The sequence below is a fragment of the Schistocerca piceifrons genome, chromosome 6 (assembly GCF_021461385.2).
Source record: "Schistocerca piceifrons isolate TAMUIC-IGC-003096 chromosome 6, iqSchPice1.1, whole genome shotgun sequence".
NCBI lineage: Eukaryota > Metazoa > Arthropoda > Insecta > Orthoptera > Acrididae > Schistocerca > Schistocerca piceifrons.
Window position 1 is genome coordinate 321,707,639 of NC_060143.1, and position 25,074 is coordinate 321,732,712.

General features: G+C 44.1%; 1 protein-coding gene across 1 annotated transcript; it reads right to left on the reverse strand.

Annotated features, from left to right (window-relative positions):
- Positions 1-1,774: 1,774 nt before the first annotated feature.
- LOC124802463 (odorant receptor 43a-like) lies at positions 1,775-18,455 on the reverse strand. Its single transcript, XM_047263248.1, has 3 exons — positions 18,361-18,455; positions 6,251-6,406; positions 1,775-1,901 (listed from the first exon to the last, which is right to left on the reverse strand). Exons 1-3 carry the CDS (start codon positions 18,433-18,435, stop codon positions 1,845-1,847), a joined length of 288 nt encoding a protein of 95 aa, XP_047119204.1. The 5' UTR covers positions 18,436-18,455; the 3' UTR covers positions 1,775-1,844.
- Between the last annotated feature and the right edge of the window lie 6,619 nt (positions 18,456-25,074).

Here is a 25,074-nt window from a genome sequence, read left to right on the forward strand (position 1 = left end):
AATGTAATTTATTCGAGAGAAATTTTAATAATTAGCTCCTCTCTGCACAATAAGACAAATCATTTGCTGCAGTTGCTAGTTTTCGTCGGCTGAGCCCAACTATAAACAGTTTACAACATGTCCACGACATTGTAGTACTGCTTGAAGGCTAGGATAGTCCACCAGGCCAGCCAAGAAATGTGATAGGCGTAGTAGAAGGCCGCAACGGTGTGTGAATTTGTCATCCACTTTGTAACGATATGGCAAGAGAGCTGCAATATCGAACATTTTTTTCGAAGGCCAAACACACCATGATGGCACCTGGCGTAGATTGGGGGTGGGGAGGGGGGAGGGGGGGGCGAGGGCATCTGCCCGGCTGGAGAACGAGGCAGCGCTCGGCAGACGAATTCCAGCAACGATGAGGTGTTTATTTTCTGGGAGGAGCGGTCACATAACGACGGGCGGTACTATTGCCCCGACCCCTTCCCCGCCGTTCTCGATAGGAGGGCGATTTGAATGGAGAAATTGTGGGGAGCGACCGTGATGCGAAACTGCGAATCCTAAGTTACGAATTATTAACACAGTGAGCGATATGAAGCAACAAGAAGTTTCAAAAATAAAAAGGCTGATATTAATGTAAGATGTTTATTTTAAGAATATTACATAAGAAGTCAGTATTTGGGAAAAGGGAAGGTTGCCTGACTTGTGGAGGGAATCAGCCGAAAGCACACTGTCTCAATTAAACATCTTGCACCTGAGGGCGACGCGGACGCCAATCTGCTAAGGCAGGACATTACTCATGCCTGCGAACTGGTAGAGGAAGGACGGGCTCCATGAGAATGGACGAATAAAAATTTCATGGCGGTACTGCAGCACACATGAATGACTATCTGCGATTAGATGTGTTGACGGTGTCCTGCTATTTATTTGCATGTTTTGTTATTTCGAAAATATCTTTGTCAGAATTCAGTAATAAATTTATTTAAATTAAAAGTCAATGAATTCTGCAGTGCCTCGTGGAGAACATTACCACTCCCTTACCTATGTAGTAAGGTATAGTGGCGACCGTGTTACTCAATATTTATCTTATTTTCGTGAGATTCCATAACTGCAAGTTGATTTACAACAAGACCATAGTTCAGCTGTAATATAACAAGCTGCGGGACAGAGTGGAAATGAAATGGAGGCGCTAAGGGAATGAAGGAGTTGGTACAGTGAAAACCAATACATAGACAACCCCCTAAAAGTCACGTAACACCACAGTTGTACTGAGCATAAAACGGACTTTGTCCACAGAGACAAGGGATACTAGGCCAGTCAGTGAAGCACCGACGCATCACCAACGCCGTTATCAAAGTTATATCTTTTGCGGACGTGAATATGAATATAATTACAAATGTTTCTAAGATTACTTATTGAAAATTTGAGTGTCGTTTCCCCGCCGTGCTTTAGATTGTATTCACAAAGATGTTCATATTTCGAACGAAAAAAGGTAATGTGGATTGAATACAAATAATTCTTGTAGGCAAGCCTGGTGATAATCATATGTATGTTATTGCACACTATGCAGCACTAATCTGTGTTAAGTTTACAATACTAAACAACATGTAAGCATTTGATATATGAATTAGAGAGAGTGGACTCTTATAAAATTGCTTAAATATGTGTATGCTTCATAATTTGAACTTAAATTTATTAATGATAGAAAGTATGAAGTGTATTCAAGACAAATGTTTTGTTGTCTATATCCAACACATTCAGATCCGAGATCCTTGTGAGAAAGCTGGGACCATTCCTCACGAGGTCGTTGTCGTAAGCCACAGCGCCGGACGTAGCCATGGCATATGACGCCAGGGTATTGCGATCTAGTTGGTGTGAAACTGGTACACCACGTTGAATAGCTGGTACGATCCCTTCAAGAGCTGTAGGGAGATAGATAAAAGAATGCATCATTGTAAATTCAATAACAATTTAAGTGAAGGATGGATATCTGCGACAAGTCAAACAAACTGTTACTCTTTACGCTCACGTCTGACGATTCGACCAAGTTTTATTTTCACTATTGGCATCCCTCATTACACTGTTTGGTGTATCACTCACAATTACCAATTTTGCATCAACACGGCTTTAGAAAGCATCGCTCCTGCGAAACGCAACTCGCCCTTTTTTCACATGATATCTTGCGAACCATGGATGAAGGGTATCAGACGGATGCCATATTCCTTGACTTCCGGAAGGCGTTTGACTCGGTGCCCCACTGCAGACTCCTAACTAAGGTACGAGCATATGGGATTGGTTCCCAAGTATGTGAGTAGCTCGAAGACTTCTTAAGTAATAGAACCCATTACATTGTCCTCGATGGTGAGTGTTCATCGGAGGTGAGGGTATCATCTGGAGTGTCCCAGGGAAGTGTGGTAGGCCCGCTGTTGTTTTCTATCTACATAAATAATCTTTTGGATAGGGTGGATAGCAATGTGCGGCTGTTTGCTGATGATGCTGTGGTGTACCGGAAGGTGTCGTCGTTGAGTGACTGTAGGAGGATACAAGATGACTAGGACAGGATTTGTGATTGGTGTAATGAATGGCAGCTAACTCTAAATATAGATAAATGTAAATTAATGCAGATGAATAGGAAAAGGAATCCCGTAACGTTTCAATACTCCATTAGTAGTGTAACACTTGACACAGTCACGTCGATTAAATATTTCGGTGTAACATTGCAGAGCGATATGAAGTGGGACAAGCATGTAATGGCAGTTGTGGGGAAGGCGGATAGTCGTCTTCGGTTCATTGGTAGAATTTTGGGAAGACCGCTTATAAAACACTAATACGACCTATTCTTGACTACTGCTCGAGCGTTTGGAATCCCTATCAGTTCGGATTGAGGAAGGACATAGAAGAAATTCAGAGGCGGGCTGCTGGATTGTTACTGGTAGGTGTGATAATCACGCGAGTGTTGCGGAAATGCTTCAGGAACTCGGGTTGGTGTCTCTGGAGAAAAGGTGGCGTTCTTTTCGTGAATCGCTGCTGAGGAAATTTAGAGAACCAGCATTTGAGGCTGCTGCAGTAGAATTTTACTGCCGCCGACTTACCACAAAGATAAGATAAGAGAGATTAGGGCTCGTACAGAGGCATATAGGCAGTCATTTTTCCATCGTTCTCTTTGGGAGTGGAACAGGGAGAGAAGATGCTAGTTGTGGTACGAAGTACGCTCCGCCACGCACTGTATGGTGGATTGCGGAGTATGTATGTAGATGTAGAAGTTTACTGAAAATGAAACCTAAAGAATAGAACAGACGTTTCAAAATGTTGAAATGGCTCTAAGCGCTATGGGACTTAACATCTGAGGTCATCAGTCCCCTAGACTTAGAACTACTTAACCCACATCCATGGCCGAGGCAGGATTCAAACCTGCGACCGTAGCAGCAGCGCAACTTTGACTTCGAGAAATTCTTCAGTATTGCTCCTCTGTATGGGAGGGCCCTTTACAGGTTACATTAACAGAACAGATGGGCAAGGGTCAAGGAAGTGCTGCACGGATGATCACGGATGTGTTTAGTCATTTTGTGTGAGAGAAATCTTAAGTTATGCAAAATGCACATTTAAACGTCATGTATGATGCGGCAGTTTTCAGACATCTTATTATTTATTACTTTATATCTCCTGAAGTATGTGTCGTACAATGACATAATTTTCCATTTACATTCAGTGGTATATGTGCATAGTGTCAGTCATAAGTAAAGAAGTAATGAATTACAACGTTATGCCTCATGCGATACTTTTACTGAAAGAACAGCGGGAAAGTATTAAGCGATAAACATTTTTTCTTTTATCATTTTGTAGAAGCTGTCGGTGAGAAAAAAATTTGTGAAGATTTGAAATTATGTGTAAAGTTCGTTACAAGTCTAAGTGCCCTCATTCATTAACATTTCAGGGATAAAATCTGAAATTCAAGCGACACTGGCTACGCTAATTTTTCAACCTCACCCCAATCCTTTGTTAGGTGGGTAGTTTTTGCTCCCACAGCGATTTTCCCCTCACAGTAAGGCATATGTGTACCAAGTTTGTTTGAAATCTGTCCAGTGGATTAGGAGGAGATGTATATAGATTTATGCAGTGGTTTAACTCAAACTGGGGACCCAGGACGTTTTGTGTACTACTGATGTTACCACTAGACCACGGTGAAATGTATAGACCAAATATTTTAGGTCGTTATGTTTATGCAGTGAAGAGATTTGCACAGGAGATGAAGTCGAGGTGGACCACTTCAGCGTAGTGAGAAGCCTGGTGGAAAATAAGTATCTCTCAGTTTTTAGTAAGTCCGAATAAAGCAACGGAAAACTACCAACACTAGTTACGTAATGGGCTGACGAGCTCTACGACGTTGACAAAGCGATACATGTGTTCGCACTATAATGGACTACCGATATTCTTTGTGGATGTTTGCGGTCTCCCAGAAACATTGTTCAACATAGGATAGTGCCGGTCATATCAGAGTAAAAGAAAGCAAAATGCAGAAGCAGTAAACGTACTGTCACGTTCATGGCAAAATGGAGAATCTCAAAGTATAGCTGTTTCCTCACTCATTGATTAAATATATCGCGACTGTTTTTTCCAGGCAATATTTTGGTACTACACATTAAGGAGACTTAGCGAAATCATCATATACAGATGACAGTAGCATCGTGTGCAATAGGTAAGCCGACCGGAGTGGCCGTGCGGTTCTAGGCGCTACAGTCTGGAGCCGAGCGACCGCTACGGTCGCAGGTTCGAATCCTGCCTGGGGCATGGATGTGTGTGCTGTTCTTAGGTTAGTTAGGTTTAATTAGTTCTACGTTCTAGGCGACTCATGATCTTAGAAGTTAAGTCGCATAGTGCTCAGAGCCATTTGAACCATTTTTTTGCAATAGGTAAAAAGAGCAATACACTGGCGGAGATGTAATTTTTACTCAGCTGGTTCATGTGAAAAGGTTTCCAGTTTGATTGTGGTCGCACGACTGGAGTTAACAGACTTTGAAACCCCATGAAAGTTAGAGATAAACGTATTGGACAGCACATTTCGGAAACCGTTAGGGAATTGGTTATTCAGAGATCATTAGTATCAACAGTGTGCCGAAAATACCAAATTTCGGGCATTACCTCTCACCATGGACAACGCACTGGCCCACGGCTTCACTTAAGTTTGCGTAGAGATGTCAGTGTTAACAGACAATCTACATTGCATGAAATAACCGTAGAAATCAATATGGGACGTATGATGAACGTATCCATTAGGACAGCGTGGCGAAATTGGGCGTTAATTGGCTAGCCAGCAGGCGATCACGCGTGTGCTCTTGCTAACAGCACGACATCGCCTGCAGCGCCTCTCCTGCGATCGTGACCATATAGGTTGGACAGTAGATGACTATAAAACCGTGGCCTGATCAAAAATGTTCAAATGTGTGTGGAATCTTATGGGACTTAACTGCTAAGGTCATCAGTCCAGAAGCTTACACACCACTTAACCTAAATTATCCTAAGGACAAACACACACACCCATGCCCGAGGGACGACTCGAACCTCCGCCGGGACCAGCCTCACAGTCCATGAGTGCAGCAGCGCCTTAGACCGTTCGGCTAATCCCGCGGGGCGTGGCCTGATCGCATGAGTCTGATGTCAGTAGGTGAGTGTTGATGGTGTGGTTCGAGCGTAGCGCAGTCGCCCAGGACGCCATGGACCCAAGTCGTCAAAAGGAACTGTGTATGGTGATGGTTGCTCCGTAATGACATTGGCTGTGTTTACATGGAATGGACTGGATCCTCTGGTAAAATTGAACCCATTATTGACTGGAACTGGTTATTTTCGGCTATCTGGAGGCCATTTGCAGCCATTCATGGATTTCATGTTCACAGACAACGATTTCGTATTTATGGATGATAACGCGCCATGTCAACGGGCCACAGTTGTTTGCTATTGGTTTGAAGAACATTCTGGACAATTCGATCGAATGATTTGGCGACGCAGATCGCCCGAGATGAGTCCCACCGAACATTTATGAGACGCAATCAAGAGATCATTTCGAACACAAAACCCTGCACTAGCAACACTTTCGGCATTATGGAAGCTATAGAGGCAGCAAGGCTCAACACTTCTGCAGAGGAGCTCCAAAGGCTTGTTGAGTCCATGCCATGCTGGGCAAAAGGAATCTGACACGATGTTAGGAGGTAGTCCAAGACTTCCGTCACCTCAGTGTTTGTTAGTGATAGATTTTAGTGCCTGGACGTGTGCTCACCTCTTGGAAGGTGGCCCTGGAGAGGGAGATGAGCTTGCCCACTCTGATGCGGAGGGGCTGCGCGGCGCGCACCATGAAGACTCGGAGAGACCTCTTGAAGCGTTCATCGGCGTCGGGCCAACCGCAGCTGAAGGCAGAGTTGACGAGCCGTTCGCTCTGTAACATCGCAGGCAGACACATCTATACCAGAGTCAGTACGTTGCTGCTGAACCAAAACAATTTTTATAGTACTATAAATGAGACAAAGTCAGGCAGAGGTACGCGACCATAATAATAACTATCAGTAGTTCTCAATCGAGGCCGACTGGGTTAGCAAAGGTAAAAGTGAAACGTCGGGCAAGGGAGGATGCGTTTAAGAATTTATCCATCATCAAATACCTAATAAACATCAAATATAAGAATATACTAGGTCTACAACTTTTCTTCCGGCGTTTTTTCTCGAAGTTCGGGGCTGTGTTGTCAAAACCTTCAAAAAAATTATGATTCATAGTATTGCCCATCGTTGGCCACTACATTCTCCCATCTTTCGGATAGCATACGAATCCGGTGGAGGAAGAAATGGGAGTCTTTTTTACGATTGCATCAATCGATTCGATTTTGCACTTGTTCATATGATCGGAAGTGCTGGTCAGCCAGACTGATTGCCACTGGTCGAAAAAGGTGGTAGTCAGAGAGAGCAACGTATGGAGAATACGGCGGGAGGGATAGGACTTCTCATTTCAAAGTTTCCATGTATATTTTGACGTGTTTTGCGACATGGGGTCGAGCACTGACCTGCTGCAAAATTACCTTTACGTGTCTATCGCTGTATTGTGACCGTTTGTGTTTCAGTGCTGGGTTCGAACGCATCAATTGCTTTCGATAATGATGTCCTGTGACTGTCTTCGTCTGTTTCAGTAGATACGAAAGCGTTCTGTCTGCCACCGCCATGCCGATTTTCGACATCAAAACCACCGTTCTTAAGGCGTGGAAAACATTTTCTGCACGTTCTTCCACTAGTAGTTCGCTAACCATTGGTCTTATCCAGCATTTTAAGACCCACACCCGCAGATTTCTTTAGCTAAAGCAGAAAATTTAAACTTCCCGCGTATTGTGGGAAATGGGTACGTAAGTTGACGTACTTAATCGAAAATAACCTTATGATGCAGTCACAAATCTTCTAATATTTTTATGGAATTATATTTACAGATGCCTAAGCTTATTGTATTACACCTATGACCAGCCACCCCTACCCCACTTGCCGCTACTGCCGTCTATTGCAAAATTCGGAATCAAAGTTATAGACCTAATATTATAAAACGCAGTAATTGATAGCTTCATGACACCATTTGATTGAAATAATTTGCCACAAACTGTACTACAACTTCTCAGGAGCAGTTGCTCCACGTAGCTATGGCGTTTCAAGTTGTAGGGAATATAAACATTTTTAGACAATTCTGCAGAGAGCGGACCAAGAAAATATTTTTGCCGGTAGTTGGCATTACAAAAAGTATAGTGGGGTAAAGGCACATTTATTATAACATGTTTCTGATGGCTGTGAACAAGCTTATTATACACTACTGGTCATTAAAATTGCTGCACCAAGAAGAAATGCAGATGATAAACGCTTATTCATTGGACAAATATATTATACCAGAACTGACATATGATTACATTTTCAAGCAATTTGGGTGCATAGATCCTGAGAAATCAGTAGCCAGAACAACCAACTCTGGCCGTAATAACGGCCTTGATACGTCTCGACATTGAGTCAAACAGAGCTTGGATGGCGTGTACAGGTACAGCTGCCCACGCAGCTTCAACACGATACCACAGTTCATCAAGAGTAGTGACTGACGTATTGAGACGAGCCAGTTGCTCGGCCACCATTGATCAGACGCTTTCAATTGGTGAGAGATCTGGAGAATGTGCTGGCCAGGGCAGCAGTCGAACATTTTCTGTATCCAGAAGGGCCCGTACAGAACCTGCAACATGCGGTCGTGCATTATCCTGCTGAAATGTAGGGTTTCATAGGGATCAAATGAAGGGTAGAGCCACGGGTTGTAACACATCTGAAATGTTACGTCCACTGTTCCAAGTGCCGTCAATGCCAACAAGAGGTGATCGAGTCGTGTAACCAATGACACCCCATACCATCACGCCGGGTGATACGCCAGTATGGCGATGACGAATACACGCTTCCAACGTGCGTTCACCGCGATGTCGCCAAACATGGATGCGATCATCATGATGCTGTAAACAGAACTTGTATTCACCCGAAAAAATGACGTTTTGCCATTCGTGCACCCAGGTTCGTCGTTGAGTACAACATCGCAGACGCTCCTGTTTGTGATGCAGCGTTAAGGGTAACCGCAGCCATGGTCTCCGAGCTCATAGTCCATGCTCCTGCAAACGTCATCGAACTGTCCGTGCAGATGGTTGTTGTCTTGCAAACGTCCCCATCTGTTGACTTAGGGATCGAGACGTGGCTGCACGATCCGTTACAGCCACGTAGATAAGATGTCTGTCATCTCGACTGCAAGTGATACGAGGCCGTTGAGATCCAGCACGGCGTTCCGTATTACTCTCCTGAACCCACAGATTACATATTCTGCTAACAGTCATTGGATCTTGACAAACGCGAGCAGTAATGTAACGATACGATAAACCGCAATCGCGATAGGCTACAATCCGACCTGATCGGAAACGTGATGGTGCGCATTTCTCCTCCTTACATGAGGCATCACAACAACGTTTCACCAGGCAACGCCGGTCAAGTGCTGTTTGTGTATGAGAAATCGGTTGGACACTTTCCTCATGTCAGCACGTTGTAGATGTCGCCACCGGCGCCAGCCTTGTGTGAATGCTCTGAAAAGCTAATCATTTGCATATCACAGCATCTTCTTCCTGTCGGTTAAATTTCACGTCTGTAGCACGTCATTTTCATGGCGTAGCAATTTTAATGGCCGGTAGTGTAATAGACATAAAAAAAACATTTTCTTTATACATGTGGTAATGACAAAATTATAAAGGTTATGCGAGATATTAGTTTTAAATACGGGAATACTATGTGGGGCCACAAATCGTCAAAATCTAAAACCACAAAAACTGTGGGGTATGAAAAGAAGCATCAGATCAAAATTCATTTTTACAGACGTTCTGTCCTAGTGTCAACGAAAATATCGTATTCCCCGTCCCCTGGTTTACTACCAGTATTTAGCTTTGAGGCATGTGTTCGTACTGCTGTTTTATATTTTGATTTTATGTCCCTCGTCATGTTGCACAATTGTCGTCTTTGTAGTTTTGACGATGTTTGGTGCCACATAATATTCCGAATCGAATACTTTGTGTAATCTTCTGTTACTGTAATTTTGTCATTGCCATTTGTAGAAAGAAAATTTTTCTTTTCTGTCTACTGTAATATGTTGGGTCTTAGCCATCAGACATATGGTATAATAAATGTACATTAGTTGATATGCCTTGGCGCCACTAGATAGTTTGCAACGACACCTGACGATAAAAATATCTTCTCGGTCCGTAGTCTGCAGAATGTTTGTCTCCTAGAAAACTTGAAACGCGAGATTTATGTGCAGCGTGCAGTAATCGCTCCCGGATAGGTGTAGTGCAGTTTGTACCAAGTCATTTCAATCCAGTGGAGTTATGTAGCTATCCATTACTGCGTTTCATAAAATATTTGCATTTGATCTTTTGTAGATATCAGATGATGGTTACATTCCGAAACGCGTCATATTAGCAATAAAGTCATTCGTTGCTTTTTGGCTAACCGTTACCTTTGCGACCCAGTCAGCCCGCATATAGAACTGCTGATTAATTTTTTACAGCGTCGTGATTGTAAAACATTATTATGTTATGGTAAAGAACAAGTACAAAAGGGTATGGCAGTCTCTCGTAAATAATATTTATTTCATTTTCAGATTTCACTCACTGTGTAGCCATCTTCAGCGCAGTAAATGTAAGTTAAAACATTAAAACCACTTACATAAGCACGTACTCCCAACCTTTGACATGAACTGTCCAATTGCTAGTAAGTGCAAGTGATTTTAATGTCTTAACTTACATTTACTGCACTGAAGATGACTATATAGTGACCAAAATCTGGATATGAAATAAATATTATTGGCGACTGTTTGCTGTATCTTCCACCACTTGAAATAATACAGTAGCTGGGCACAGCTGCTTCCTCACGAAACTAAACGTAACTAATGAAGGAATCTACAGTTTGCCCCATCCGCTTAGCTACGAGCATTATTGCCGATTCGTAGAGCCGCGCCGTCCCCTTATCGAATCCGCCCGCTTCATTAACGACGACGGCCAACATGCCGATCAGCCTGCGTGTGGTTTCATGGCGGCTTCCCGCATGAGAGTAGGTGTATAATAGGCTGATACCCACTTCCCGCATCTGTTACAAACGTTCCCACACTTTCACATGGGATAACAATAAACACAGACAGATGGGGGTGCACAAATTCCGTGCCGAGGGTAAGAGGTGGTGAAAAGAGGACAATCTGGCCACCCTCTGTCACTAACATCACCATATCCTAAAATTAACATGCCGAACCCCTGAAGACGCGGGATAAAGGCCATGAAAAAGAAAGAAGGAATTTACAGTACAGTTTTCGAGAACACACAGTACAGTTTTCGAGAACGCAGATTTCAGGAATAAACGAGGGCTGTTCTATAAGAAGTAGCACACATTTATTTGTCTCGTTCGATTTCGGTTAAAACACGCGGAATTTTTTGTGGGACATTGTGAAATATTCCCACTTCATCTCCTATAGTTTCATAAAGTTCTGATAAGTTGCGGCGCTATACGGAGCCTTGAAAACGTCGTCTGTAACGGAATTGCATTAAAAGCAGAGAACTCTTATTGAGTTTTATTTGGAGGAAAAGGTGGTGGTGGTGGTAAGTTCATAAGGCACCAAACTGCTTACATACTACTTAATCTAATTTAAACTAACGTTAAGGACAACACACACACCCATGCCCGAGGGAGGGCTCGAACCTCCGATGGGGTGAGCCGTGTGAACCGTGGCAAGGCACCTTAGACCTTGCGGGTACCCCGCGCAGCTTTGTGTAAAACCAAAGCTGCGCAGATACTCCTATGCGCCGGCAGAATGTTTACGGAGACCTGGCAATGAGTCATCTGTCATCGTTCCATGCAGGTAGCGATCTTCTGCGAGCCGGCCGGCTGCCCGCAGCTGTGACTCCTGCAATGTTGGATCGTGCGTACACTCTCATTCCAGTTGATCGAAGAATAATAATCGTGCTACTCGCTGCTCATCTGGACATCTCTGTTGGTAGTGCTGACAGTTGGGTACTCATAAGGTGTGTGCCCACTGTGTTTGTCCCCGTCTAACAGAAGATCATAAAGAGCAACTTAGGACCACCTGTATGGAACTGCTTGCACGTTAAGAGGTTGATCGTGACAATTTTTCGTCAAACATCATCACAGGTGATGAAACATGGGTTCGTCACTTTGAAGCAGGAACAAACCGGCAATCCATGGAGTGGTGCAACACGGCCTCTCCTCCAAAGAAAAAGTTCAAAGGCGCACACACGGCCGACAAAGCTATGGCGACCATCTTCTGGCACTCTGAAGGCGTTATGTTGATTGATGTCCTCCCTCACTGTGCAAAGACCAGATCTGAGGTGTATTGTGCTACCCTCAGGAAATTGAGGATACGACTTCAGCGTGTTTGTCACCACAAAATTGTAAACGAACTTTTCCTTCTTCACAACGCAAGGCCTTGCCCAAGTCTACACACCGAGAGGAACTCACAAAACTTCATTGGATTCAAATGATTCAAATGGCTCTGAGCACTATGCAACTTAACTTCTGAGGTCATCAGTCACCTAGAACTTAGAACTAATTAAACCTAACTAACGTAAGGACATCACACACATCCATGCCCGAGGCAGGATTCGAACCTGCGACCGGAGCTGTCGCTCGGCTCCAGACTGTTGTGGCTAGAACCGCACGGTCACTCCAGCCGGTAAACTTCATTGGACTGTTCTTCTATTTCCACCCTACAGTTCGGGTGTCTCACCTTCCAACTTCAACTCACATATTACACTTTCAGATTAACAATGCTAAGTACCCGTAGGACACTGACAGTAGTCAATCTCACACGTTCAAAGTGTCGGTGGGTACATAAATGTCTAGTTGTAACCCTCTGTCAGAGGCAGAATGGCCCACAGACTGTGTTAGGGTTGTTGCTGTTCAGTGTTCTTACTGTGGTACTGCGTAGGGTGTTTCCGTAAGAATGTGCAGAATGTAACAGGATGTAAGGTGGCAGAAAAAATGGTCAGATTCGCACCAAACATGAGACCGCTATACGTCACAATGAGAAGGTGAAGATACCTAACGTAATTCGGCGGTTATGAGAACATTTGCCTATCAGTATGGAGTGCAAAAAGGGGTGACAGCCAACTGACGGTAATTAATACACCATTCCTATATAGTGCATGTCTTTGAGCGGAAGGTGGAACAGGCAACGTGAGCCACTTTTAGTTTTGAAAAGCCAGCCATGCAATGGCGTAGCGAAGGTGGGCTGTGAGGGATACTACGGAAACCACTTAAAGGGGTGGCAGGAGGAAGGTCAGCGACCCTGGACTAGGTGATCCAGGCTAGAGTACCACGTTTAGCGGCACATCTGCACAAGGGACAGAAAAAAAGCTTCAGAAAGCTGCATTTCGGAATTCCAACAGGATACAAACAAGAGCCAGTGACGCATTTCGTCCAGCGAATGCGCACACAGAAAGGTCTATGTACTTTAGGCATCTAGAATGGGCACGAAACGTGTGATTGGCGGAAACGCACTAGGAAGGAGAAAAATACTGAAGTTTCTATGCAGTTTGATAGAAGGGACATTACGATTGGTAGAGAGAGTTTCTACAAAATAAAAGGAATGCTCCTGTTGGTCGAAAAGGGCAGTGACATGAAAAACGAATGAACCCAAGTGGGGGAGGCAGTTCTGCCATGAGTAGGACAAGAGAGAAATTTTCGAGGACTCTCCTCTAAACTGGCATCAAGTGCAGAACGGAGCACTTAACGCACTGTATGACGCAGAGAAGAAATTTGTGTGGACACTGCGTTCACAGTGGCTGCACTTCAGCTGGAAATTAGCTGTAGCAACGTTTAGCTCCAACTGGGGAGAAACAAACTAGCCAGATTAGTTAATTGTTCTTGCGAGAACTGAGATGGCACTATATTATGCACGCTGCTCCAATCATGCGCATGTATATCGCCACATAAGAAGACTAGGGCTGAATACATGTTTTCTCGCATATCGAGAAACATAGGGAAGTTTCTGTAGGAAATTTCAGCAAAGGCCAGATTAGTTTTGTAGGAATTTCAGTGGGAGAGAGCGGCCTTGCAGTTGGCAGCACGTCACAGTTTAAGGTAAATACCGCAGCAGAGGGGTAAACTTTGTTGGTCCACCAGCTTGCGTACACTGTAAACTCGAGCGACCTTGGCTAACTTTGCACTGAAATTTGTCACTTAACTAACATTCACCGTAGAGTTCATTGTCATCCTAAATAGTTCCGAACTTTGAACCTGAATCGGACTATTTTCGTAGTACTGACCAACATCATAATGTATGTGTAGGAGCAATTTTGTAAAGAAACTTCGCCGGCCGCGGTGGTCTAGCGGTTCTAGGCGCTCAGTCCGGAGCCGCGCGACTGCTACGGACGCAGGTTCGAATCCTGCCTCGGGCATGGATGTGTGTGATGTCCTTAGGTTAGTTGGGTTTAATTAGTTCTAAGTTCTAGGGGACTGATGACCATAGATGTTAAGTCCCATAGTGCTCAGAGCCATTTGAACCATTTTTGAAAGAAACTTCCAATTAAACTTTCATAATATTGTGTTTAGGACTAATGTTGTTTGAGAGAGTTAATATTTGACATTGTTGTGTATAAAATTATTTCAATTTTTGATGTAGGCAAGATGCGTTATCCGTTGTGCTGTTTTAATGTTGTTGAGTTGAAAACTGTGTAATAGCGTGTAATTTTGTGGGAAAAATTGTGACATTAAACTTGTCATTTCACCTTACACAGTTGTTCTCAATTCTAGAATAACCAAAATTGCAGATTACAAGGACGTTTCTCGTTCGTCTTCTCAGGTATGATGGAGTAATTCAGAGAAGAACGACACATTCGTCTGATAAGCGTGAGAGTATCATGGAGATGTTCCACCAACTCCCCAGAGAGACACTAAAGGAGAGCATTGGTGTTTCACTGTCAAATTTGGGAAATGGACATGCATTTCAAGGAATCATCATAACGGTAGCTACAGTAGTACTCTCCACTAGATATTTTAAGGTGGCTCGTAGACTGTGGACGTATGTGTTAATGTAAAATTCTTGATGGCGCCTGTTCCAAATGCACTACAATGGTTTTTATTTACTTAGATTGTTAGTTACTTATTTACTTGTTACATACAATCATTTCAACGATTACTTCAAGGAAATGACGTGGAACGAGTCAGAATACTAATCATGTTAAATTTAATAAACATAGTATGTTTGACGCAGACTCAAGCAAATACACATAAAAAATAGTTCTTTTAGAGAATACCAGTTTTAAGTGCAATTTCGTCCATTGAATAGTAGGGGCTATTCACAATAAATGATTTTATGTCAACTTGCTTTGCTACCTGTCAAACGCTTTATTTTATTCGCAAATGATTAAAAATTTTTATTGCTGCATATTGAACTCCTTTTTGAGCCACTTAACGCTTTAATAATACCGTTTCCCCGCTAGTGTAGTAGGTGTGGAGATCACTATCCTTCTCGTGATGGTTTTTCTGTGATGAATTTCGTTAGCAAATATATGTACACTGAGGTTACAGAAAGATATGAATAGCGATATCCATGTATGCAGACGGCTGTAGTATCGCATATACAAGGTATAAAAGAGCAGGGCATTGGCGGAACTATCTTTTGTACTCATGTGATTCATGTGAAAAGGTTTCGGGGTTGATTACGACCGCATGACAGGAGTTCACAGACTTTGAAAGCGGCGTGGCCGTTGGAGCTAGACGTATGGAACATTCCATTTCGAAAATAGTTAGGGAATTCAATATTCCGAGGTCAACAGTGTCAAGTGTGTGTCGAGAATATCACATTTCAGGCATCACTTTTTACCACAGACAACGCAGTGGCCGACGACCTTCACATAACGACCGAGAGCAGCGGCGTTTGCGTAGAGTTGTCGGTGCTAATAGACAAGAAACACTGTGTGAAATACCCGCAGAAACCAACGTGGGACGTACGGCCGTCGCATCCGTTAGGACAGTGTGACGAAATTTGGCGTTAATCGACTATGGCAGCAGACGACCACGCAAGTGCCTTTGCCAACAGCACGACATCGCCTGCAAGGCCTCTCCTGGGCTCGTGACCGTATCGGTTGGACCCTAGACGACTGGAAAGCCGTGTCCTGGTCAGATGAGTCCTGATAAGCGCTGATGGTAGGGTGGTAGTGGGACGAAGACAAAACGAAGCCATGGACCCAAGTTGTCAACAAGGCACTGTGGAAGGTGATAGTTGTCCATAATGGAGTGAGCTACATCTACATCTACGTCTTCATCTACATGATTACTCTGCTATTCACAATAAAGTGCCTGGCAGAGGGTTCAATGAACCACCTTCATGCTGTCTCTCTACCGTTCCACTCTCGAACGGCACGCGTGAAAACCGAGCACTTAAATTTTTCTGTGCGAGCCCTGATTTCTCTTATTTTATCGTAATGATCATTTCTCCCTATGTAGGTGGGGCCGGCCGTTGTGGCCGTACGGCTCTAGGCGCTTCAGTCTGGATCCGCGTGACCACTACGGTCGCAGGTTCGAATCCTGCCTCGGGCATGGATGTGTGTGATGTCCTTAGGTTAGTTAGGTTTAAGTAGTTCTAAGTTCTAGGGGACTGATGACCTCAGAAGTTAAGTCCCATAGTGCTCAGAGCCATTTGAACCAAGATGCTCCTTGTCCAGGTCAGGCACAACGAGTTGTGACTCCACATAACATTGCAGCAGTTGAAGCCATAATGAAGGAAAATTCGGAGTAGGTATTAAAATCCATGAAGAAGTAATAAAAACTTTAAGGTTCGCCGATGACATACTAATTCTGTCAGAGACAGCAAAGGACTTGGAAGAGCAGTTGAACGGAATGGACAGTGTCATGAAAGGAGGGTATAAGATGAACATCAACAAAAGCAAAATAAGGATAATGGAATGTAGTCGAATTAAGTCGGGTGATGCTGAGGGAATTAGATTAAGAAATGAGACACTTAAAGTAGTAAAGGAGTTTTGCTATTTGGGGAGCAAACTAAATGATCATGGTCGAAGTAGAGAGGATATCAAATGTAGACTGGCAATGGTAAGGAAAGCGTTTCTGAAGAAGAGAAATTTGTTAACATCGAGTATTGATTTAAGTGTCAGGAAGTCGTTTCTGAAAGTATTTGTATGGAGCGTAGCCATGTATGGAAATGAAACATGGACGGTAACTAGTTTGGACAAGAAGAGAACAGAAGCTTTCGACATGTGGTGCTACAGAATAATGCTGAAGATTAGATGGGTAGATCATATAACTAATGAAGAGGTATTGAATAGGATTGGGGAGAAGAGAAGTTTGTGGCACAACTTAACTAGAAGAAGGGATAGATTGGTAGGTCATGTTCTGAGGCATCAAGGGATCACCAATTTAGTATTGGAGGGCAGCGTGGAGGGTAAAAATCGTAGAGGGAGACCAAGAGATGAATACGCTAAACAGATTCAGAAGGATGTAGGTTGCAGTAGGTACTGGGAGATGAAGAAGATTGCACAGGATAGAGTAGCATGGAGAGCTGCATCAAACCAGTCTCAGGACTGAAGACCACAACAACAACAACTACAAACTGTGAACTTTCTGACAGGAAATCACGAATCCAGTCGCACAACTGAGGCGATACTCCGTAGGTACACAGTTTGGTTGGAAGACGCTTGAGAGGAACGGTGTCGAAAGCCTTCTGGAAATCTAAAAATATGGAATCAATTTGACATCCCCTGTCTGTAGAACTCATTACTTCATTAGGATAAAGAGCTAGTTGTGTTTCACAAGAACGATATTTTCTGAATCCGTGCTGACTATATGTCAATAAATCGTTTTCTTCAAGGTACTTCATAATGTTCGAATACAGCATATGTTCCAAAACCCTACTGCAAATCGATGTTAGTGATATAGGCCTGTAATTCAGCGGATTACTCCTACTTCCCTTTTTGAGTGTTGGTGTGACTTGAGCAATTTTCCGGTCTTTAGGTACGGATCTTCCTGTGAGCGAGTGGTTGTATATAATTGCTAAATATGGAGCTATTTTATCAGCATACTCTGAGGGGAACCTGACTGGTATACAATATGGACCGGAGGCCTTGCCTTTATTAAGTGAATTAAGCTGCTTCAATGTTTCTCATCTTGGCAGTTTTTCTTGATTGGAATTCAGGAATATTTACTTCGTCTTCTTTGGTGAAGGAGTTTCGGAAAACCGTGTTTAATAATTCTGCTATGGTGGTACTGTCATCAGTGACTTCACCGTTGTTATCGCGCAGTGGAGGTACTGATTGCGTCTTGATACTGGTGTGCTTACATGAAATGGACTGGGTCCTCTAGCCCAACTGAACAGATCGTTGACTGGAAATGGTTGTTTTCGGGTACCTGGACACCATTTGCAGCCATTCAGAGACTTTATGAATGACAGTCGTTTGCAATTTGTTTGAAGAACATTCTGAAAAATCGAACGAATGATCTGGCCACTGAGGTAGCCCGACATGAATTCCATCTAATCTTCATGGGACATAATCGGGAGGTCAGTTCGTGCACAAAATCCGGCACCAGCAACACTTCCGCCATTATGGCAGGCTATACAGGCAGCATCGTTCAATAATTGTGCAAGGGTCTTCCAACGACTTGTTGAGACCCCGCCACGTAGAGTTGTCACACAGCGCCAGGCAAAAGGAGCTCCGGCACGATACCAGGAGGTAGCCCTTTTGTAACCTCCGTGTAGATCAAATATTAAATAAAACGACATTTTTATGATTTTAATTTCGACACTAGTGTGTTCCACTTACTAACAAGCACTCACCTCGTCAATAATCGCCTGTCCTGTGAGGCAGTACAGGCCACTCTGACACATGAAGATAGGAACGGCGAGAAACATTTTGGTTCTAGCGGACACACTGGTGTCTCTCTCCAGCATCTGTAATGTACACGTTCACTCGAAGAGTACAATTCAGATATACAGAAAGTAAATATCTAAGCAATATAGCAGTAGTTTTATCAGTGACAAAACTCGAAAATAATAAATGACATTTAAAAATTTTGAAACAATAACATTCCCTCCATTAATCAGTAATTGACCTCTAGAAGAATTTTACACGACTTAATGTGTCATTTTGTCTTACATTATAAGATCTGAAGTATTGCCACAGCATTACAACATCCTAAAGTACGAGGGTGAGGCAAATGAAAACCTTAAATTTGTAATAACAGACGGAAATTTCCCGCCGTTATCCTCTAAGTTGTTAAGCGTGCTACAAACAGCGTGCAGAATGGCCTGTAGGTAGCAGCACAATGCAGATGCACACATACCGTCGCAGTATCAATATAAAGATGGCCGCCTCACATGTGACTTGCACCAGGGAAGAACAACGTTCTGTTATTCGGTTTTTGCGTAGTGAAGGTGTGAAACCTATTGAAATTCATCGACGAATGAAGGCTCAGTACGGTGATGCATGTTTGTCACAGCAGCAAGTCTACGAATGGATTAGGAAGTTCGCAAATGGTGTGACTTCAGTGGAAGATGCTCCTCGCCGGCCGGAGTAGCCGAGCGGTTCTAGGCGCTACAGTCTGGAACCACGCGACCGCTACGGTCGCAGGTTCGAATCCTGCCTTGGGCGTGGATGCGTGTGATGTCCTTAGGTTAGTTAGGTTTCAGTAGTTCTAAGTTCTAGGGGACTGATGACCTCAGAAGTTAAGTCCCATAGTGCTCAGAGCCATTTGAACCAAGATGCTCCTTGTCCAGGTCGGGCACAACGAGTTGTGACTCCACAGAACATTGCAGCAGTTGAAGCCATAATAAAGGAAAATCGCTGAATGACACTGAATGACATTGCAGCATGTTTGCAGATTAGTCATGGGTCAGCACACCACACTGTGTATGATGTGCTCCAGTTTCACAAAGCGTCTGCAAGATGCATGGCATGGAAGCTGACTCCTGAAGTGAGAGAACGACGTTTTGACGCTTGTGGAGAACTTCTTCGGCGCTCTGAGCGAGAAGGTTATGGCTTCCTTGCAAGAATCGTTACTGGGGATGAAACCTGGGTTCACTTCCGCCAACCGGAAACGAAGAGAGAGAACATGGAATGGCACCATTACTTATCACCAAAACCAAAGAAGTTTCGAACAGAACCATCAACAGGGAAGGTTATGCTGGCATCGGAACGAAAAAGGCGTCATTTTGGAGCGTTACATGCCTAGAGGCATGCACTGCACATGCACTGTCACCAGTGCATCATACACAGATCTCCTAAAAATTCATCTGCGGTCTGCAATCAAATCAAAGCAACGTGGATTGCTGTCAGCAGGTGTCCTTTTGCAACATGACAATGCAAGGCCCCACAATGCCCGTACAACAGTTGCAACAATCACAGACCTGCCTTTTGAGTGTCTTCCTCATCCACCATACTCACCAGACCTTGCCCCAAATGATTTCCATATGTTTGGACCACTCAAAGACGCAATGGGAAGAAAGAAGTTCCGTTCTGATGAAGAGGTACGCCACGCGGTGCATGAGTGGTTGCGCAGATTACCAATAGAATTTTTTTCTAAAGAAATTTAGAATTTATGCACTTCGTTATCGCTGGAGGACTTGCATTGAGCGTGGGGGAGATTATGTTGAAAAGCGATGCAACTTTGTACCACTTCTGCACAGCTAATGATATTTAAAAGAATATTTAAGGTTTTCATTTGACTCACCCTCGTAAATTTCCATGGATGTACAAGTTGGTTTGAAACTCGTTCTACTTTGCTATAGTAGACCTTATTAATATGGTATTACTTCGGTATAATTATAACGATCGCAAATGTTTTAGATCTTTCAAGATTTTAATTGCAGCCAGAAAACACTGGAATGGGCGAGATATCGAATCTTTGTAATTAGTGTCTCCTAATGTCTAAATCAGTCATTTGTTTTACACTGTTGAAGACATTATTTCTTTCACCTGTTCCATATAATTTCGTCGCGAAATCAGTGGATTGTAGACACGAGAAGAGCTTCTAACGAAACACCATTTATCCCAGTATACGATTAGAGACATGTGAGGAAACTGCATCACTTTCATTCCACGCAAAATATCAATTCGTCATTTTGGCGTGTTTGGTAGTTAATGAGACAACTACGAAGAGCATTACAGGTGGGATAACAATGACATTTGTGGAATATCACAAGTAATACTTGCACGGGGTCTTATAGGAAGCTGTAAAGGTAAGTGATGCTATGGATGAAATGGGAACCATGTGCAGAGCAAGGAGATCAGCATTCTTGCCCTCTGCAGCTCCATCTAGAGCCCTGGACGTTATTCTGTGATGTGACACCGCATGTTCTATGATCCCTTCCCTTATTCTGACCAGCATATTCCACGTGTTCCTTTCTTTGTCCATTTAGCGCCTCCTGATTTGCTATCGTAACAGTCCTCTTAACTTTCATCACGCTCCTATAACGCCACATCTCAAACTCTTCCGTCCTCGTCCACGTTCCCCAGATGAACATTCTCAATAATTTATTTTCCAAATTAAGGCCTGTGTTTGGTATCAGTAGATTTCTCTTGGCGAAGAATACTCTCTTATCCTTTGTTAGTCTGCGTTTTTTGTGCTTTTTTATTAATAAGTGGTACCTTATTACGCTTCCAAGGTAGCAAATTTCCCTTACTATGTCTTTTCCAACTTCGATATTAAGTTTGGCGCTAATTCGATTTCTGCTACAAGTCATCTCCCACCGCTCGTCCCCTCACCCAACCAACCCCCTCCCCTTGCCCACAATAAATTCTCTATGAGCACTAGCTTTTTTATCCCGTTCAATAGACCTTGTAACTCTATTTCACTTTCTGTTAAGATTCTTACAGACCTCAACATATCTATTCACTGACATACTTTCACCCTGATTTTCGATAAGCAGTTTGACAGTAAAGACAGACTGCATCCTTGCAATACGCTTGTTAGCACACGGTCGTTTGTCTTGGTCTGGCGTTCTCATTCTCACCTCATGGTTCTTGCACATATTGTAAGGGAGGGCGTTGAACTTAGAAGATAGTACGAGGGTCACTCCAAAAGAAATTCACACTATATATTTAATCCATCTTTTATTCTACATGTTTGAAAGATTTACAGTGTGTAGATACATCCTTTACGAACAATATTTTCATTTCTCCACATAATTTCCATCCCTCTCAATTGCCTTACGCCATCTTGGAACCAGTGCCTGTATACCAGCACGGTAAAATTCTGGACCAACCTGTTGGAGCCACTGTTTGGCAGCGTGCACAAGGCAGTCATCATCTTCAAACCTTGTTCCGTGAAGAGAGTCTTTCAGTTTCCCAAAGAGATGATAGTCACATGGAGCCAGGTCAGGACTGTAAGGCAGGTGTTTCAGTGCTGTCCATCCGAGTTTTGTGATCGCTTCCATTGTTTTTGACTGACATGTAGCCGTGCATTGTCGTGCAACAGCAAAACATCCTGCTTTTGCCGATGTGGTCGAACACGACTCAGTCGAGCTTGAAGTTTGTTCAGTATCACCACATATGCATCAGAATTTATGGTGGTTCCACTTGGCATGATGTCCACAAGCAAGAGTCCTTCGGAATCGAAAAACACCATAGCCATAACTTTTCCAGCAGAAGGTGTGGTTTTGAATTTTTTTTCTTGGGTGAATTTGCATGATGCCACCCCATTGATTGCCTCTTCGTCTCTGGTGAAAAATGATGGAGCCAAGTTTCATCACCTGTCACAATTCTTTCAAGAAATTCATCTCCACCATTCTCGTACTGTTCCAAAAGTTCGCTGCATACCGTTTTCCTTGTTTCATTGTGAGCCACTGTCAACATCCTGGGAACCCACCTGGAACAAACCTTCTTTAACGCCAACACTTTCAGTATTCTGCAAACACTTCCTTCCCCTATCCCAACGTGCGTGACAATTCGTTCATTGAGATGCGTCTGTCAGCAGTCACCAATTCGTTAACCCTCTGCACATTGTCTGGAGTGTGTGCAGCACGAGGCCTGCCACTGCGAGGACAATCCTCACTCGATATTGCCGTGCCCACTTTCATCACGTAACCTGCTTGCCCACCGACTAACTGTACTGTGATCGACAGCAGCATCTCCATACACCTTTTTCAACCTCTTGTGGATGTTTCCCAATGTCTAGTTTTCACAGCACAGGAATTCTATGACAGCACGTTGCTTCTGATGAATGTCAAGTGTAGCAGCCATCTTGAAGACATGCTGTGACGGCGCCACTCACGGGAACAGGTTGAACTAAGTTTTAAAACAAGCAGGAAGGATGTATCTACACACTGTAAAACTTTCACACATGCAGAATGAAAATTGTATTTTTACAAAAATAGTGTGCATTTCTTTTGGAGTGTCCCTCGTATGCTTATGAACACATGTTTGCTGGTCGGATTTTTAATGTATTTAAAAATTTTAGAATTACATGAATGAGTGCACACTAGGACTGGCAACAGCAGTTTTCGGCATTTGATACTGTTTTTGTTTTTGCTAGACATGTTGTGTTTAGTGCAACATTTGCAAGTTTTTAATTCTAGACAATAAAATCTTGTATAACACCTTAAAGCTACTTGGCAGGAATTGGTAATTTTTCACTAACAGAATTTTATGACGATTAAAATTCTGTACATTTTTAAAACTAGTTAGGTAACATGAGGACAGTTAAGCCATGCTTCATTTGTTGTGCGCCCTCTTGCACCTTGAAAAGCAGGAGAACTTCTACCATATTTCACAATGAACTGATATTTCACAATGAACTGAGTTTCGTTACAGTCTTAAGAGGTTTACCTGTCTTAAGAATGGACATTTATGTTAATTTTCAACAGCTTCTATTTCAAAATGTGTCTAACTTGTAACTCGTCTTTGGTAATACTTCTGTTTAATTTGAGTTCACCTACTATTTAGTTCGGTGTGTGAGGCCGGTCATAGAGGACATTGCAAGAAGTAGGAAGACGTCCGCTCAGCCTCGCATTCACAACCCACTGACTCCACACTGAGACTCCCTATTTACACTCCTGGAAATTGAAATAAGAACACCGTGAATTCATTGTCCCAGGAAGGGGAAACTTTATTGACACATTCCTGGGGTCAGATACATCACATGATCACACTGACAGAACCACAGGCACATAGACACAGGCAACAGAGCATGCACAATGTCGGCACTAGTACAGTGTAAATCCACCTTTCGCAGCAATGCAGGCTGCTATTCTCCCATGGAGACGATCGTAGAAATGCTGGATGTAGTCCTGTGGAACGGCTTGCCATGCCATTTCCACCTGGCGCCTCAGTTGGACCAGCGTTCGTGCTGGACGTGCAGACCGCGTGAGACGACGCTTCATCCAGTCCCAAACATGCTCAATGGGGGACAGATCCGGAGATCTTGCTGGCCAGGGTAGTTGACTTACACCTTCTACAGCACGTTGGGTGGCACGGGATACTTGCGGACGTGCATTGTCCTGTTGGAACAGCAAGTTCCCTTGCCGGTCTAGGAATGGTAGAACGATGGGTTCGATGACGGTTTGGATGTACCGTGCACTATTCAGTGTCCCCTCGACGATCACCAGTGGTGTACGGCCAGTGTAGGAGATCGCTCCCCACACCATGTTGCCGGGTGTTGGCCCTGTGTGCCTCGGTCGTATGCAGTCCTGATTGTGGCGCTCACCTGCACGGCGCCAAACACGCATACGACCATCATTGGCACCAAGGTAGAAGCGACTCTCATCGCTGAAGACGACACGTCTCCATTCGTCCCTCCATTCACGCCTGTCGCGACACCACTGGAGGCGGGCTGCACGATGTTGGGGCGTGAGCGGAAGACGGCCTAACGGTGTGCGGGACCGTAGCCCAGCTTCATGGAGACGGTTGCGAATGGTCCTCGCCGATACCCCAGGAGCAACAGTGTCCCTAATTTGCTGGGAAGTGGCGGTGCGGTCCCCTACGGCACTGCGTAGGATCCTACGGTCTTGGCGTGCATCCGTGCGTCGCTACGGTCCGGTCCCAGGTCGACGGGCACGTGCACCTTCCGCCGACCACTGGCGACAACATCGATGTACTGTGGAGACCTCACGCCCCACGTGTTGAGCAATTCGGCGGTACGTCCACCCGGCCTCCCGCATGCCCACTATACGCCCTCGCTCAAAGTCCGTCAACTGCACATACGGTTCACGTCCACGTTGTCGCGGCATGCTACCAGTGTTAAAGACTGCGATGGAGCTCCGTATGCCACGGCAAACTGGCTGACACTGACGGCGGCGGTGCACAAATGCTGCGCAGCTAGCGCCATTCGACGGCCAACACCGCGGTTCCTGGTGTGTCCGCTGTGCCGTGCGTGTGATCATTGCTTGTACAGCCCTCTCGCAGTGTCCGGAGCAAGTATGGTGGGTCTGACACACCGGTGTCAATGTGTTCTTTTTTCCATTTCCAGGAGTGTAGATCTGTTTTGCTCCTTGTGGCACCAGAACAAGGTCGATCGAGATTCAGGTTGTCCGTGAGGGAGTCCTTCATGCAACAGC

Coding starts and splice junctions, on each gene's coding strand:
- LOC124802463 (XM_047263248.1), bottom strand. CDS start 18,435: ATGTTTCTCGCCGTTCCTATCTTCATGTGTCAGAGTGGCCTGTACTGC. Junction 6,407..18,360: donor GACAGGCGATTATTGACGAG/GTGAGTGCTTGT, acceptor GCGATGTTACAG/AGCGAACGGCTCGTCAACTC. Junction 1,902..6,250: donor CCAGGGCCACCTTCCAAGAG/GTGAGCACACGT, acceptor ATCTCCCTACAG/CTCTTGAAGGGATCGTACCA.